At 36.3% G+C, this 17,111-nt stretch overlaps 1 protein-coding gene across 1 annotated transcript; it reads left to right on the top strand.

Moving 5' to 3' along the window:
- The first annotated feature begins 2,014 nt into the window (after positions 1–2,014).
- On the top strand, positions 2,015–3,028 carry LOC118902762 (olfactory receptor 8S1-like). Its single transcript, XM_036867442.1, has one exon. The coding sequence runs from the start codon at positions 2,015–2,017 to the stop codon at positions 3,026–3,028; it is 1,014 nt and encodes a 337-aa protein (XP_036723337.1).
- Positions 3,029–17,111: the final 14,083 nt, after the last annotated feature.

The following is a 17,111-nucleotide window of genomic DNA, read 5'->3' as shown; positions in this document are numbered from 1 at the left end:
ATCCATTGAAATTATCATGTGGTTTTCATCCTTCATTCTGTTAATGTGGTGTATCAGATTAATTGATTTGTGTGTGTTGAGCCATCCATGCATCCTAGGAATAAATCCACTTGACCATGGTGAATAATCCTTTTAGTGTACTGTTGAATTCAATTTGCTAATATTTTGTTGAGGATATTTACATCTATGTTCATCAGGGATCTTGGCCTATAATTTTCTTTTCTTGTGGTGCCTCTGTTTGGCTTTGGAATCAGGGTAATGCTGGACTCATAAAATGAATTTGAGAGTGTTCCCTCTTCTATTATTTGGAAGCATTTAAGGAGGATTGGTATTAATTCTTCTTTAAATATTTGGTAGGATTTGCCAGTGTGTGTTGGCTCTGAAATCATACAAAAACAAGCCTCATCCCTGGCTACTGTGAACCCTTACTTGAGTTCCCTTCCAAGTTGCTTTGTTCTGAGGTGATCTCAGGATGAGCCCTGGGAGCCCCCATGAACAATGTTGCTATACACAAGAATGAAAGAGGAAGAAATTAAGAAAGTATCTCCTTTATCCTGATGCCAAATTACTGTAAATAAATGTCCAGATATTGTCCACAGTTTATCACTTTACATTATTAGTATTGAATCCACCATAAATGTTAACTTTCAATATGATTTTCTATTTCTTCCTTACAGTGGTATTCTCAATGTTGACTTCACAAGCTAAACAGTTTTATCACTTACTGGATCTGAAAGTGCTACAAACCAGTGTACCACTGAGAATTCAGGTAATTGGGTTTTATTCCTCACCTGGGCTTGGAAACTCAGCTATTTAGTCAATGAATGGACAAAAGGATAGCTTTCTGAGTCTTCAATGATGAACTAAATGAACTAGTGTTGAATTAGAACATCAAAGGCCAGGATGGGCCTCTATATTGAGGCCAGAGTATTGAATAGTTATATTGAGACTCAGGTGAAGTCTAGAATATCAAGATAGTGTGGGAATATATACACAAGTCTTAAAGTGTGAGGATAGAGTTTAGATGACCATGTGGGACCTTAAAACCTGCCAGAATGGCTAAGACAGGTGCGGTGACTACATATATTATTGGGTATATTGGTTTTAGGGTGAGCATGGTGTATCTACCCAGAGCATTGTTCTATTACTGGGAACAGCTTCTTATGACTCATTGTAATCATAGCATTGCCTACAAAAACCCACCTAAAATATCACTGGGCATGATAATCTAGGCTACCAGTTTTTAAAAATTTATTATAATTGTATTACTGTATTTTAAAATTAAATGACAACATGATGCCACTAAATAAAATGAGAGAAATTTAAAACAAGAAAACTCCAAAGCAATCTAATTCCACATCCAGTCTCTAAATTCCTTCATGTCATATTGTCCTCCTACCCCCTAATGGTTTCTTACACTTCACCTTGGCCTCTATTCCCATGACTGAACACTTAATTTTATCATTATCATGCTTTTATAATTTCTTGTGTGCATGTGGGCATGCTAACAGACATACACATGCATAACCAATGAATTCGTTTACACTTTATTGAAAACAAATGGAAGCAATCAAATGCAAATTCCCTTAACTTCTTGCACTCTTGACCTTCCCTCCTAGACATAGAATAGACAAAGTGCCTCTGCTCCTACCTAAGTCCTTTTCATCTAGATTTAATGCTCTATTTCTCAAGTAATTCACTCCTGAAATTTTTTTCTCCATATTTCTCTAATATCAGCAAACTTTCCTTTTCAAATGTATCACTCTGAACCACATAAAAATACTCTAGCTCAAAAACAGATTATAATAAAAAATAATAACATAGTTGATTTAAAACATCAATGGTACAATGATGACCAGGAAGTGAGCTTTTAAATATCTGAATGTGGATTGTGAGACAGTAATGAAAAAACATTTATGCAGAATAAGATCTAGGTGCTGGGGTAACTGAGAGGCATTAAAGGACTTTTGATGGATCTTCTTTTTTTTGTTTTCCAGAGAGAACACTTCTCTATATGGCAATGAAAAACTACAGTGCTGTCAGTGAGTTCATTCTCCTTGGACTATCTATTGACCCCCACACTCAGGCTGTACTCTTTGTGCTGTTCCTTCTGATTTACCTCCTCACTCTGATGGGAAATTTCTTAATGCTGCTGATGATTAGGGCTGATTTTCACCTCCACACACCCATGTACTTCTTTTTGAGACGACTCTCCTTTCTGGACCTTTGCCACTCATCCATCACAGTCCCCAAGATGCTGGAAAATCTACTTTCTGAAAGTAAAACCATCTTTGTAGAGAGCTGCCTGGCTCAGGCCTTCTTTGTGTTTGCCACCGGGGGCACTGAGGCACGTCTACTGGCTGTGATGGCCTATGACCGCTATGTAGCCATCAGCTCCCCTCTGCTCTGTGGCCAGGGGATGAACAACCAGCTCTGTATTGGGCTGATGTGGAACTCCTGGGGCCTGGCCTTTGTTGATGCTCTCATCAATATCCTCCTGGCTGTCAATTTAGACTATTGTGAGGACCAAACTATTCCCCACTTCAGCTGCGAGCTGTCTTTCTTCCATCTTTCTTGCTTTGATACCTCCACCAGTTTCACACTCCTGCTCTGCTCTTCTGTCTTGCATCTGTTTGGAACTTTCATTATGATTGTTTCTTCCTATGCCCGCATTGTCTGCACTATCCTAAGCATCAGCTCCACCTCAGGCAGAAGCAAGGCCTTCTCTACCTGCTTTTCTCACCTCACTACTATTATTTTGTTCTATGGCTCAGGTTTCCTCAGCTATTTCTTGCCAACCTCAGGCTCCACTCTGGAGATGATTTTCTCCTTGCAGTACAGTGTGATTACTCCCATGCTGAATCCCCTCATCTATAGCCTACAGAACAAAGAGGTGAAGGCAGCTATGGGAAGAATGTTTAGAAAATATTTTCATTCTCTCTTGCAGTATACACAAAATGATAATGAAAGAGGAGCTGAACTATTGCGCTACATGATCAAACAATGGACTTTAAGGAGAGTTTCTTGATTGTCCATGCTGCCAGATATTACAGGGAACATAGTGGCATTTATTTCCTTGGAAATACTTCTGAAAAGGACAGAAAACTCTTATCTTAGGGTGATTCAGGTTCAGTCTTATTTGGAAAAGGAGAAATGAATCAGATAACCCTCTTTTTCAAGGGATCATTTTGTTAAAATGTTGATTTATTATTCATATTATGTGGACATCTATTGCTATTGTTGCTTATTACTTCTTCGTGCTTCTTCATATAATTACACTTCAAGTCCATAGGAAGACTGATTTTCTGAAATTTACACGCCCATAAAGTGAGGTGATCCTATAACCCATGATAGACTAACCATTCTACCCTTTCTCCCGACAGTGCATTGAGGCAAGGTGTGAAACGAAGACCCAAGTGAGGTTATTTAGAATCCTTCTCTAGGAGATTCAAATATTGAGCAGGAAGAAACAACAACAGCAACAAAAAACCCATCATTCAGAATAAAGTCAATCTGACTGTAGTGCCTAAAGAGACCATGAAACCCTGTTCCCCTGGCAATTGTCCTTTCTGAGGTCATATTTTTAATAGATATGGTAATAATAGCTAATTTGTTACATTTCTTAAGTCATGTCAAAAAGTGCGCTAAGTTCCTGGGATAGACAGGATGGCCCCCTGAAGATGATCTCCTAATCCCTGGAACTTGTGAATATGTTATGTGACAAAAGGGGCTGGGCAGATGAATAAGGTTATAGACCTTAAAAGGGGTCGAGTAGTATAGATTATCCAGGTGGGCTCAATCTAATCACATGAATCCTTAAAAGCAGGGAAACTTCTCCAGCTGTAGGCAGTTATGATGAGGCAGAAAGGGAAGGTCAGAGATAATATAAGCATGAGAAAGACTCAACCCACCATTGCTGGTGTGGGTCCATGAGCCAGAGATTGTGGGTGGCCTCTAGAAGCTGAAAACAACCCCCAGCCAAGAGCCAGCAAAGAAGTAGGAACTTTAGTCCGTGGAATTCATGGAACTGAATTCTGCCAACAACCTGAATGGTGTCTCTCCTAGATCCTCCAGGTAAGACCTACTGACTTGACTTTGGCCTTGTGTGATGTGACCCAGGGCAAAAAATCAATTGAGTGCACCCATATTTCTGACCTAAAGAACTATCAGAAAGTGTATTTGTGTCTTTTGAAGCCACTAAGTTTGTGGTAATTTGTTATGGCAGCAATAGAAAACTAATATAGTATCTTTTATTATCCTACTTAATTATCTCAACAGATATATGAGATAGGTTTATTGTTAGCTTTCCTTTACTGATGAGGAAATGAGACTCAGGATGTTTGTATGCTGTCCAGCGATTCATAGCAAGGAAATGGTGGAGCTGGAATTTTAACCCATGCAGTTTGAATCAAGTCCACGCTCTCAATCACTGTAGTGCTGCTTCCATTAAGTCTATGAGGCTCGCAAATACTTTCTATAATTATATTTGCTATTGGATTCAGTTGCTTACAAAGAATGGTAATTAATACCAAAGGTGAGGTTCAAGCAACAGAACTTTGGTGAAATGCAAAGTATTTAGATTTAGATATTTAGTTAAGATTTGGGAAAAGACAGTAATCGCTATGCTGCCCTTCCTCTTCTATTTTGTAAACTATCCCTTTTTCCAAAAATGTGTTTTCTCTCTTTAATCAGGTTATTTGCAGTCAGTTTCTGTTTTTTTTCAAAGAAAAATGATTGGTTTTGAAATTGGAACTGGGAGATTGATTTGTAGGCAACAAATATCAGGGAAGTGAGGATATGTAGAATTCGTGATTGTGCTAAGACACGCACAATGAAGTGAGCCGTCTGTCCGTAGTTACTGCTCATCATATGTAATTGCCACTCTTAAGATCCATTGTCTGAGACCATGGACACTGTGCTAATAAGCCTTTCAGTAAGGGAAAGTTGCTAAAATTAAGCAAGTACAAGAGAAAGAGGAATGCCAAGACCACAGGGTCTTCTGTTGTCAAGACAATTATTTCATTTCTTGATTTTTAAATTTTTAATTTTTATACAATTTTTAAAGGTTACTTAACATTTAAAGTTATTACAAAATATTGGCTATATTCCCCGTGTTGTACAATATATTCTTGAGCCTATAATACACCTAATAGTTGCATCTCCCACTCCCCCACCTTTATGTTACCCCTCCCCCCCACTGGTAACCACTAGTTTGTTCTCTGTGAGTCTGCTTTTTTGTTGTTATATTTTTTAGATTCCACATATAAGTGATATCGTACAGTATTTGTCTTTTTCTGTCTGAGTTATTTCACTTAGCATAATGACCTCCAAGTCCATCCATGTTGCTACAAATGGCAAAATTTTGTTCTTTTTTATGGCTTAGTATTCCATATTGTGTGTGTGTGTGTGTGTGTGTGTGTACAACACATCTTCTTTATCCATTCATCTGTTGATGGACACAAGTTATTTTCATGTCTTGGCAATTGTAAATAATGCTGCTATGAACATTAGGGTGCATGTATCTTTTCAAATTAGTGTTTTTGTTTTTTTGGGCTGTATACTCAGGAGTGGAATTGCTGGGTCATATGGTAGTTCTATTTTTAGTTTTTTTGAGAAACCCCCATACTGGTTTCCACAGTAATTGGTTGTGCCAATTTACATTTCCACAGACAATGTACAAGGTTTCCCTTTTCTACACATCCTCGCCAGCGTTTGTTATTTGTAGACTTATTGATGATAGCCATTCTGACAGGTGTGAGGTGATATCTCCTTGTGGTTTTGATTTGCACTTCCCTGATGATTTAGCGATGTCAAGCATCTTTTCATGTGCCTGTTGGCCATCTGCATGTCTTCTTTGAAAAAATGTCTATTTAATTCTTCTGCACATTTTTAAATCGGGTTGTTGGGGAAAAAGTGTTTGCAAATGATATTACTGACAAGGGATTAATATCCAACATATATAAACAGCTCATACAACACAACATCTAAAAAACATTTCTTGATTTTTGACCTTAAGGTTCAGAATGAAGTTCAGGGACTTTCTTTCCCTGTGCTGAAAGAATGCCTGTCCTTTTATAGATGTAGAGCAGAGAGTATTCAAAAATAACTCAGAGACTGACTCAGTGACTTCACTACAGCAGCAGGTTGCTTATCGGAGAAATGGATGTTGACCAGGGAATTACATCATCTCAACATCATGGAATAGTGTAATAGTGACATCATGGATTTGGAGGACCTAGAGAACTAAGAACCTCCAACCTCTCTAAAACCACCGTGTTTCCCTTGCCTCAGCATACTGTGACTCCCTAATGGAATAAAGCTAGTTACTCCTCATAGCCTATATTCTTCCCTGTTGGTTTGTTGAGGTCTAGGATTCAAAACCAACATGGCCTGAAAGATGAGATCAGAATGAGAAAAGGAAAGAATTACATATTGGAAAAAATATAGTAATAGATGAATTTTTATCTCCAATAATCTAGAGAATATTTCTGGGGATAAATTTTATTTTCTTCTTAACAAATGAGAGTAAATTTAATTTCTATGTAGTGTTGTTTTTTGAACCATTTTTATTTATCTATATTCTTTTATTCAGACATCATTTTACATAAACACCTGAATGGGATCACATCATACAATCTGTTTCCTGTTTTTTTTTTTTTTTTTGGCTTGCCATCCTTTCCACATTTTCTCCTACTTATTCTCCACTCAAGGTAACCCATGTTAATCACAGAGTATATGTCTTTCTTAGCTTTCTCTGGGTTTATATAGTCACATTCAAACTTACATACACATATACGTATATGTATACATATAGAAGTTTTCCATCTCTGTTTAAAAACTGTATATACTTTAAAATGTATATCTCAGAAATAACTAAAAAAAATAAATAAAAATCTAAAAAAAACTATAAATATACACTTTTTCTTCTGTTTGCTTTTCATTCTTTAATAATTTATAAAACATACTACCCTTCAAATGCCATAGCTCTAATTCATTTTTTTGTGTGTCAGCATAAAATTCTACTTGTGAATGTGCCATAGTTTCTCAAACCATTCCCCTATGTTTAGGCTCACTCTGCTTCCATTTTTTAACCACTGCAAAAATGCTGCAGTAGACATTTTTGAGTACATAACATGAAATTTACATGTGTTTATGTCTTTGGGATTGATTCCCAGAAATAGACTTGTAAAGTGTATGTATTTTTCTAATTTTAATTGATGTCACCAAATTGTTCTCTGGGTATGCTATAACACCTCACATCTCCACCAGCAAAGAGTGCCCTTTAACCCCTACTGATCCTGCAATGTGTTATAGTTTATTACATAGTGCTATTTCATTTTTATTTCAATTTGCATTCCTCTGCCACTAGGCAATATTAACATCTTTTCACGTATTAGTTGGTCCTTTGCATTTGATCTTTTGTGAAGATTATATGCACAGCTCATTTTTTTTCAGCTTGTTTGCTGTTTTTAATCAAAGTTTTAGAGCATTTCACATTTCATGTATATTTACATTTGTATTCTATGCAGCAGGTGTTTTTTTTCTGTTCTGCTACTTGTTCTTGTGGTTTATGGTATCTTTTGCCATGCAGAAGCTTAGTTTTTATATATTCATACATAATTTATATTCTTCAAACAATAAATCTCTTTACCCACTGAGATAAAGGTCTACTTCACTTTGAATTTAAAAATAGTTCCCTAGATATACTTTCTTAGACTTAGTTTTAAAAATTTGTTACATTTACATCTATAATCATTTGGAATTCATGTTTATACTTACTTGGTGTGAAATAGATGTCTAACTACATTAGGTTATGATGGGTAACAACGATGACAGCAACATTTAATAAATAAGCTATTCTTTTCTAACTGAACTAAAATAGCACTTGAGTCACACATTAAAATCTGAGATAAATTTAGTTTTTAATTTTTAAATCAATGTTCTATTCATCTTTTAGTTAAAATATTATATTGATACTTGGCAAGATAAGTCTTCTTCAACAACATTCCCCCACAACCACTATTATTCTTTCTCATTATTTTATATGAGCTCCTGTATCCTTTATTCAATTTCAGAAAAGTCCTATTTTGGGATTACGATTTAAATGGCCTTAAATTTAAAAACTAGTTTGGGTATAGTAGACATTTTAATGATGTTGAGTCATCCCAGTAAGAATACTTTCACAACAAGAATATTTCTTTCAATTTGTTAGACATCGTTTATATCCCTAAATAAAATTTCATAGATTATCATGCCATTCTTATTAAATGTACCCATACATTTTTAAAGTTTCTGTCACTATTGTAAATGAGACGTTTTCCCTTTTTTGTTTTTTACGGTTCTTACTGTTAGTACAGTGATAAGCTGGCAAATTTTATATACTTACTACTGTATCCAGTGCGGTAGATACTGTGGAATGCATTTGTTTGCATCCCTTTCAATCTTATTCTAGTGTGTAGAAACTACAAGGTAAAAACTGTATTTGCAAACTCCACTGGATCAGGTGTCAAGAAGGTTTTTTTGAGGTTTCAATCAGACGCATTCATTGAGATGATAATTTGAACCTGAATCCCGGGAGGAGCGAAGCAAGATGTGGGGCATTCATTTTGCTGACCTAGATCATGGCAGAGGTGGCATGGCTCTACAGCCGATAACTGTGTTGAAGTCTCACTGATTTAGCCGCTTCTACAATAGTAGAGACAGCTTTTGGCTAGGTTGAAAGTGATATGACTCTACACTCGACTGCAGCAGCAGAACTTTCCTGATTCCTTGGCTGTCTGCATCAGTGGCAGCAGCTTTTTCTGTTACGCAAAGGAGAGATTCTAGGTGCTGGGTACTTTATTAACTACGAGATCATCCTGATGCTGGCCCCTCCAGCCCTTCTTGATGATTTTTAAGTGCTGATTCCTGTATCAAATTTCTTTCTGTGATTGCAGCTGAACCCAATGGATGCAATAAGCCAGAGTACCAAAATCTTATTAACTCTTTTGTTTTTCTTTTACTGTAATTGCTTAAGTTTCCTAGACATGCAACTATACAACCAGGAGGAAAAAAAAGAAATACCTTATAGTCTTCTTTTTCAATATTCATATAGTAATTTCATTTCTGTTTTTATTTTGTGAAAACTTCTAAAATAATATTTAATAGTGGTATCAATGGGAATCCCTGGCCTATTCTTGAACTTAACTGATATTGTTTTAGTGTTTCATATTTAAAATAATATTTCCTGTAATTGTTGATATCTTTATTTTATTTTAGTTTCTTTCTATTCCTGTTTATTATCAATAGATGCTGAATTTTACAAATTACTTTTCAGCACCTATTACTATTGGCGTACAGTTTTACTTCTTTGATGTATTGATGTTGTCAAAGAAAAATTGGAAAAAAGCAAAGAAAGCTGTATCGAAAGCTAATGCAATAGCGTAAGAGAGGCCAGAACTGAGTCTGAACTCAACTCCACTGAAACAAAAGGCAGTAGGGTTTTAAGAATTGGGGTGACTGGGAGATCGTAGGCCATCTGTGTTTGCTAATTGGCTTTACCCAAAGGAAAAGTGAACTTTCTTGTGTCTTCATGACAGGAGGTCGATTTACAACTTAGACCAAGGTGCCCTAGAAGTCAGGCTCCTACCCTCCCACAGAAATGGAGAGGTAGCTGCTTATCTTTTTTGATGATTACATTTCAAAGAGATGGTTCCCAGACATTCCTGGGTTGTAAAATTGGCAAGAAGCCTTTTAAAATATTCACATCACAAAAGGGCAGAGAAATGATTTATAATGACAAATTTTCAAAAGTAAAATCTCTAAGAAAAGGGAGGTCAGGGGCCTAGAGGCAGGAAACAGCTCATCTAAAGATTAGTCAAACTGAAGGAAACATTAAGGCCATCTTGGTCAACGTCATGTTTTTGGTAGTAAGCTTCCTGATATTGAACCATCCTTACATTTTGACATTAACCATTGTTCCGTCTTATTGAATTTTAGTTTGATACATTGCTATGTTCCATTTGCTAATAGTTTACTCAGAATTTTTGCATCATTATTCATAATAGATATTATTCTATAGTTTTCTTTTCTGGTTATCTTTTTGCATTTTATATTAATAGTATGCCCTATTTGTGGTAGAAATTGCTTGTTGTCACCAAATATCTGTTATCCTTTTTTGCCTCATCACAGAATTATTACAGTTCTTTATCCAGGCACATGTATATACAGAATAATTCTTTAGCCAGTCTTTCTTGCAGGTATGTATGACAATGTGATTAAAATCAGACCAATGAGGTATACAGTGAAAGTTTCAAGGAGTCATTCTTGAAAGAGTGCTGTCTCTTGCCGTTCTGCACTTCTTTCTTATACCTTCTCCTTGTTGTTGCTAGACTGCATGTATAATGCAGAAGCTAGCATACCCATGTTGTCCACTACATGACTTGGGAATGGAGGTCACTATATATGTACAAATATAAATTGCTGAGATGCTGAAGATTTGGGGCAATAGAGCTATCATACCCACCCTGAATTGCTACCTTCAGACTTTTACATGACAAAAATAAAATTCTATATTGTTTAAGCTATTATCATTTTGGTCTCAGATACTTGTAAGTAAATTTTATCCTAAGGCATATAGAATTTGACTTCAGGAAGTGGAGTGCTCCATGTAACAAAACCTATAATATGTGTCATAGGTTTGGCACAAGCAGTCAAGCAACAGGCAGCAAAGATTTAGAGACTGCTGACTAGAAAGTGCAACACACTGGTTAAGCTATAGTAAATTATTTGACCAAAGTTTTATCTGTGGCAGCTTGAAAGACAGAGCCCACAGGCTGACTGATGACATAACATTAGAGGAAATGATAGTAAAAATATAAGATATTGGTGGGTGTTGACCGCCTTCTGCCAATTTTGGCAAAGTACTATGAGAAATAAACTCTGGCTAGGACTCCTGCCTGCAAACAGAAATGGAAGGAAATACAGTTTACCAAGTTAATTTCTGCCTATAGTTAATCTATATTAACTGAGAGTTCTGTAATTTAGAGTCTTGCAGGAGTGAAATATTGGTTAATTCTCTATCTGAAACTGATACAGTGGTAAGCATTGGTTTTGGTGCAATGGCCATAATAGGAGATAAGATTAAATTCCTTCCACACAAAAAGACAAAAACATGTATCAATTTACATTCCCACCAACAGTGCAAGAGGGTTCCCTTTTCTCCACACCCTCTCCAGCATTTATTGTTTGTAGATTTTTTGATAATGGCCATTCTGACCAGTGTGAGATGATACCTCATTGTAGTTTTGATTTGCATTTCCCTAATAATTAGTGATGTTGAGCATCTTTTCATGTGCCTCTTGGCCATCTGTATGTCTTCTTTGGAGAAACGTCTATTTAGGTCTTCTGCCCATTTTTTGATTGGGTTGTTTGTTTTTTGATATTGAGCTGCATGAGCTATAGCTGATTCACTTCATTGTACAGCAGAAACTAACACAACATTATAAGGCAACTATACCCCAATGGGAAAAAAAAGACAAAAACCTACTGGCAAAACAAGGTTTGAGCGTTACTTTCTCACTTAAGCCTGTTGAAACAGATTGCCTCAAGGTAGCCCAACTAAGAAGAGTATGGGGAGGTGATGCAGATCATACTTGCTAAGTAAAATTAAGATAATAGGGTCCTCAGACTTAAAAATCAAGTCTATTCAAGATTTAGAGCTATGATTACCTATACAGGGACTAGAAGCTTGCCTTACAAAAACCAGTGTTAGATCAATCCCTAAAGAAAATTCTAGGTGTTGAAGCACCAGGTGTCAATAAAAAGCAAGCAGTGAAAGCTCTGCAGCTGCTAAGAAGGACATTCTCTCCAGTGCTCATCTCAGATGTGGCTGTGCAGGATAATGGACAAGGAATATTCCTTAGAGCAGAGCCAGATACTAGAGAAGGTGATGGATTCAGGAGACCCTACTAAAGAGAACCAGGGCTGTAATGCATGCTACAACAAGCTTACTTCACTGCCAAGGCAGGAGTCTTCACAGTTTCTGAGCAGATTTGAAAACTGTGACTGCTGCTATTTGTTGGAGAAATCCATACAGTTTTCCTGCAGAATATGTACATTCTGGATTTAGCCGTTTTGATTTATTGTTGTGTTATTTACTTTGTCCTGTCACACACTTTGTCTTAAGACTTGAGTCCTTTCTTAAAAATCTTCATAAGTGGAGTTGTGTACTTCATGTTGCATTACATCAAGAGAAATATGATATTGGTTATTCTACTTATTTTGATGACAGAATTGATCTGTGGGTTCAGGTGATGATAATCACATCTCTTAATTGTAAAGTTCCCCAATCTTCTTTTACTTAGATATTTACTTATATATTTATAAACCATTTATGACCATTGCCTGTAGCAGTTATTTCATTAGAAGTTTCAAAATGGTAATTTTCTAATTTTATTATTTCTTCTGCATTTATTGGCTGGAATTCATCTGAATAAAAGTAAGTTTTCATAACCATTAGGGTTTCTTTGATTACTCTGAAATGTGATTCATACCAGAAGTCATGACAACTACTTTATTTCATTTTTTTTAATTATAAACTTTCAGTGCAGCCTCCATTGATGTCCAATGAGTTTTCTCTTTCTGTTCTTTAATCAATTGATTAATTGAATGATTGATTTTACATTGTCATTAAATCATGTCTTTTTACATATTCATGTGTTTTAATCAATTTCAGTCATTAACTTTCATTAGAATACTCCATTTTTGGCCTGTGGGCTGGTTGCTGTGACCTTCTGATGACGATAATAGGCTTTGATGCCTTTCTTACTTTCTGGCACACACACACAAAAAAATCCCAGATTTATTATGTGCACTTCCTGTCCTAAACCTGTAATCAGCCCTTTTTCTAAGGAATCCTAGTTCCTTTAATAGTATTTGGAAAACAAACTCAGGGTACCATAGGTGATCACTACTACTGTATCATAACTTCTAGGCTTTTTCAATGGGCAGAGCCTTTTAAAGCAGAAAACAATGTAGCAAGTTCATAAATATTTCAAACTCAAATTTAAGATTACAAAAACTCTATTTGATTTTATATTGTCTCACGTTGTTCTTGTGCTGAAATATATATTCCTAACAATATTAGCATAATATTTGTTTTATCTTTCAAATGTACATCTAATAGTTTCAAAAACAATACCAATATTATTACCAATAATAATACTACTGAGTGAAATAATCTCTCACTGAGTCAGCCCAGTCAAAATTCTACAATCTAAGGTCAGCTGAAATAATTCTTTTCCATTGCGGTTATGTCACTACTTTGATATACAGCTAAGCTCATTTGTTTTAGTTTATAATTTTAGGATTTTTAAATTTAATCTTTTTTATTTTATAAAATTCAGAAGTTTTACTCAGAAGTCAATACTATAAAACAAAGTACATTCAAAGCGGTGTCACTTTCATCCTTGTTTCCCCCACCCTGTTTGTTTTCTCCATCCTCCTACATGTAATCATTTTTGTTTTTATTTTATACTTCCAGTGTTTCTTTTTTGAAAATTAAACTGTGTGTATTGTATGCACATGGGTGTGTGGTTGCTACTCAGAAGTTAGCATACTATTTAGACCACCCTGCATTTTGCTTTCTTTACTTAACAATATATCCTGGATATCACTCCATAGCAATACATAGAGATCTTTCCTATTCCTTTCTACAGCTTAAAAGTACTCCATCGTGTGAGTGTCCAGTCTCTACTTATGGGTATCTGTGGTGTTTCCAATTCTTTGCTATTATAAATGGTGTCCCAATGAATACTTTTACACAGATGTACACATGAACCTTTCTTCCCGCCTTACTAAAGTGACATGGGGCCATTTACCCAGGTAACCACATATAGTAAATTATGAAAACCTCTTGACATCTATTTAATATTAGCCCTTGAGATAACAGTAATTCCTTGGCATCAAAAAATGTCATTGCTGTTCCTGTACTTCATAGAGCTAGCACCATTCTGATTCCTATGGATATTTTCTGGGTATAGTTAGACCAGATATCTTTAACAACTGGATACTTCTCTCCTATTGGCTCCCTGATCTATGAGAAATAAGAATAGGGGAAATCACAGGAAAGCTATTGAAGCTTATGTTCAGCTTGTACACTTTACCATCATCATCTATTTCTTGCATAATACAATACTAATTTTTAAAAGTTACCTCACTTGATTAATATTAATACTGATTAACATTAAATCCAGTTGAATTTCTCATACACATGAGAAGCTAACCTGGAGGTTAGCTGTGAGTCTAGTTTCAAATCCCAAGTGAATTCTCTGAGGGTCCACATGGCCTGTATGTCCCTAAGGGAAAATTCTGGCTTTCTTCGCAGGTTCCAAATTCCCTTCTCCTACCCTTCCTCTCTTCGGTTCCCAGCAGACTAGCAGGAAAGCTTATCTAGGAGTTCAAGTTGATTGTTTCAGTTCACAAGTTGCAAAGGTCACACATGAGAAAATCTCTTATGTCTTTTTAAAAGTTCAAGCTTCTTAGCAAATGAGTCTAGACTTTAGCTTCAAGCTGTAACTTCTAGGGATATAGATTATTGAACCAGTCCTCTGGGTTCCTTAGTTCAGCCTAAACCAACTGCTCTTTTAATTGTCTAGACATCAGAATCCTTTGTTCAGATAACACTATCGGCAACATATTTAGAGTCACTGAGGAAAATGTGTGAACTCATGATCTTGTACTCACTGACTCACATAAGCTTGAGACACTATGAGAGAAATTAGTACAACCTGTCAAGAACTTGAAATTTTCAAGATATTTCTCTTTTCTTTTCTTCAAAGCCATGATGGGGTAAGAGTTCAAATAAGATTCTGAACACTTTCTCTACAAATAACATGCTTTTTGGAGCCTGAGCTAATGTATTTCTTTTTTTCTCCCCTCTCAGCTGCCTAGAAAGAAAACTATGTCTATTCCCAGAGTTGGGAAGTTATGCTACATCTTTTTCTAATGAATATCACTTGATCTCTGATCTCTTCACCTATTGACTCAAAGCTCCAGGATACTGTTTCCACCAAGAGAAGCCAAGAGCATGAAAATGTTCTACTGAATCCTCTGATGCTTTGTCCCCTCCTAACCTACTCCTTGAGGTACTTCTTTCTTCCCTATACTCCCTTCCTCTCTTCTTGCTTCCTAAGAGACTTAACTCCCCTTTGAAGACTCATCTCCTCACTGTTCTCCAGCTAAACACTGCTTCCAGGTCTAGGGACAGCTCTTCTGCAATACGGCTTCATATTATCTCTTCCCTAACATGCTTTGATCTACTCCTCTGAAATGCCCTTCTTCTTCTTCCTCTTTCTGGTATGCATTAATAATTACAGTATGTCAGAAATCTTGTTTCCAGCTCTTTATGTATAAGCTAATTCAGTCCTTCCAAATGTAAGATATATATTACTTCCCCCAAGTTTACTCAATCTACATGTGGAAAAATTATGATTTAAAAGAACAAACAATATCACAAAAGTTAAACAGATGGTAAGTGACACAACTGGGTTATACAACACATGTCTGTCTCTAAATTGCAGGATGTTGGCAACATGCCACTGCACTTACTGAACCTCAGGCATAAAGCCTGTGTTTTATCTTGGAGCAGCTGAGAGCAGCCCAGGTATGGATATGGTAGGACATTAGGAACACATTTCCCACTCTTCATGCCTTAAACTCTCTCCTCATCAACCACAGTCTTAAATCTGCAATTCAAATAATTGCAGATTTAATTTTGCAGTAAAATTTGCAGTAAAATTAAAAAACAAAAACAAAACAGGAAAAAAAATCCTCACCACACTAACTCAGCAACCTAGACTTTGTTCTCTACGGTGCCAGAGACTGAATCTTCTACCTCAACTTAGCCACCTACTCCCACAATAATGCCCATCACTTTGTCATCAGGAGTATTTATACTTACAAGATCTGAATTTCAAGCATCCCTCTATCTAACGACTATCTCCAAATCTTAAAATTTGCTTAACCTAGTGTTCCTACATAAGCAGTTCTTCAAACCCAAACCAGTGACTATATGACTTTTGCCCTAGCCATAATCCTCTGCTTGGTCACCCACTTAATTCCTTGCACAGCCTTGTTTCTGTGATTCATTCACTTTGTAAGCATGCTTTTCTTCCCTACCTCTTTTTTTTTTTTCTTTATCACTGCATGTGCCTGGAAAAAAACAAACCCCATTTAAAGCCAGATATCCGCCTGCTCCACACATGCGCTTAAGCAGCTAAATACTACTGTGACAACCACACACTTGTCCAAATTGGTCCCAGAATCTCAAATAGGCAAATATATCACCAGTTAATCCTACTGTAAATTAGTTTTCCACTTGGTATACCTGAGTTTTGTATTCTTGGTTCATCAAAATCCCTCATCGCCACTTCGCTAAAACCACACAACATACGTACACACACAGATACATAGATAGATAGATAGATAGATAGATAGATAGATAGATAGATAGATAGATAGGTAGACAGATAGGCAAACTCTGTTCATGGTCTCATCTCACAGTTCTTCAAAAACTTTGCAGCAATCAGAAAGTCTCTCATATCTCAGCCATAAAATCCTCCAAGCTAGCCACCTCAGTCCCCACTCTCTATAACTTCCCTCCTATTTACAAAAGATAAAGAGCCTCTCCTCCTGTCTATGGACACAACTCCACCTGTGCTGTCTGGATCTCATTCCTTTTCCCTTTCTCAAGGACTACACTTCTGCTCTTTACCTCTTACTCTGCTGCATCAATAAATTCTCTCTCTATTTCCACTGACTATACAAAATGTTCTTTGTATTAATACCCATCTTAAAAATAAAAGAAACCTCTAGAGACATGAGGGTCTACAAATTTACATAGGGAGTTGATAGAGGGGTGGTAGAATGCCATCCAGCAATATCAAAGTTATCATGATGATTAGGAAGTGAGTTTAGGAATATGTGAACATGGTTTTCAGTACAGTTGTGAAATGATGTATATGAACAAGAGGGCTAAGTCAGTGGGGTAATTGGGAGGCGCAAAAGGAGTTTTAACGTCTCTCTCTCTTGGATTCCTAGGGTAAATCTTTTTATCACTGGGAAACCACAGC

The sequence above is a fragment of the Balaenoptera musculus genome, chromosome 10 (genome assembly GCF_009873245.2).
Source record: "Balaenoptera musculus isolate JJ_BM4_2016_0621 chromosome 10, mBalMus1.pri.v3, whole genome shotgun sequence".
NCBI lineage: Eukaryota > Metazoa > Chordata > Mammalia > Artiodactyla > Balaenopteridae > Balaenoptera > Balaenoptera musculus.
Note: the sequence above shows the minus strand (reverse complement) of the source record. Positions and strands in the feature narration are given on the sequence as shown.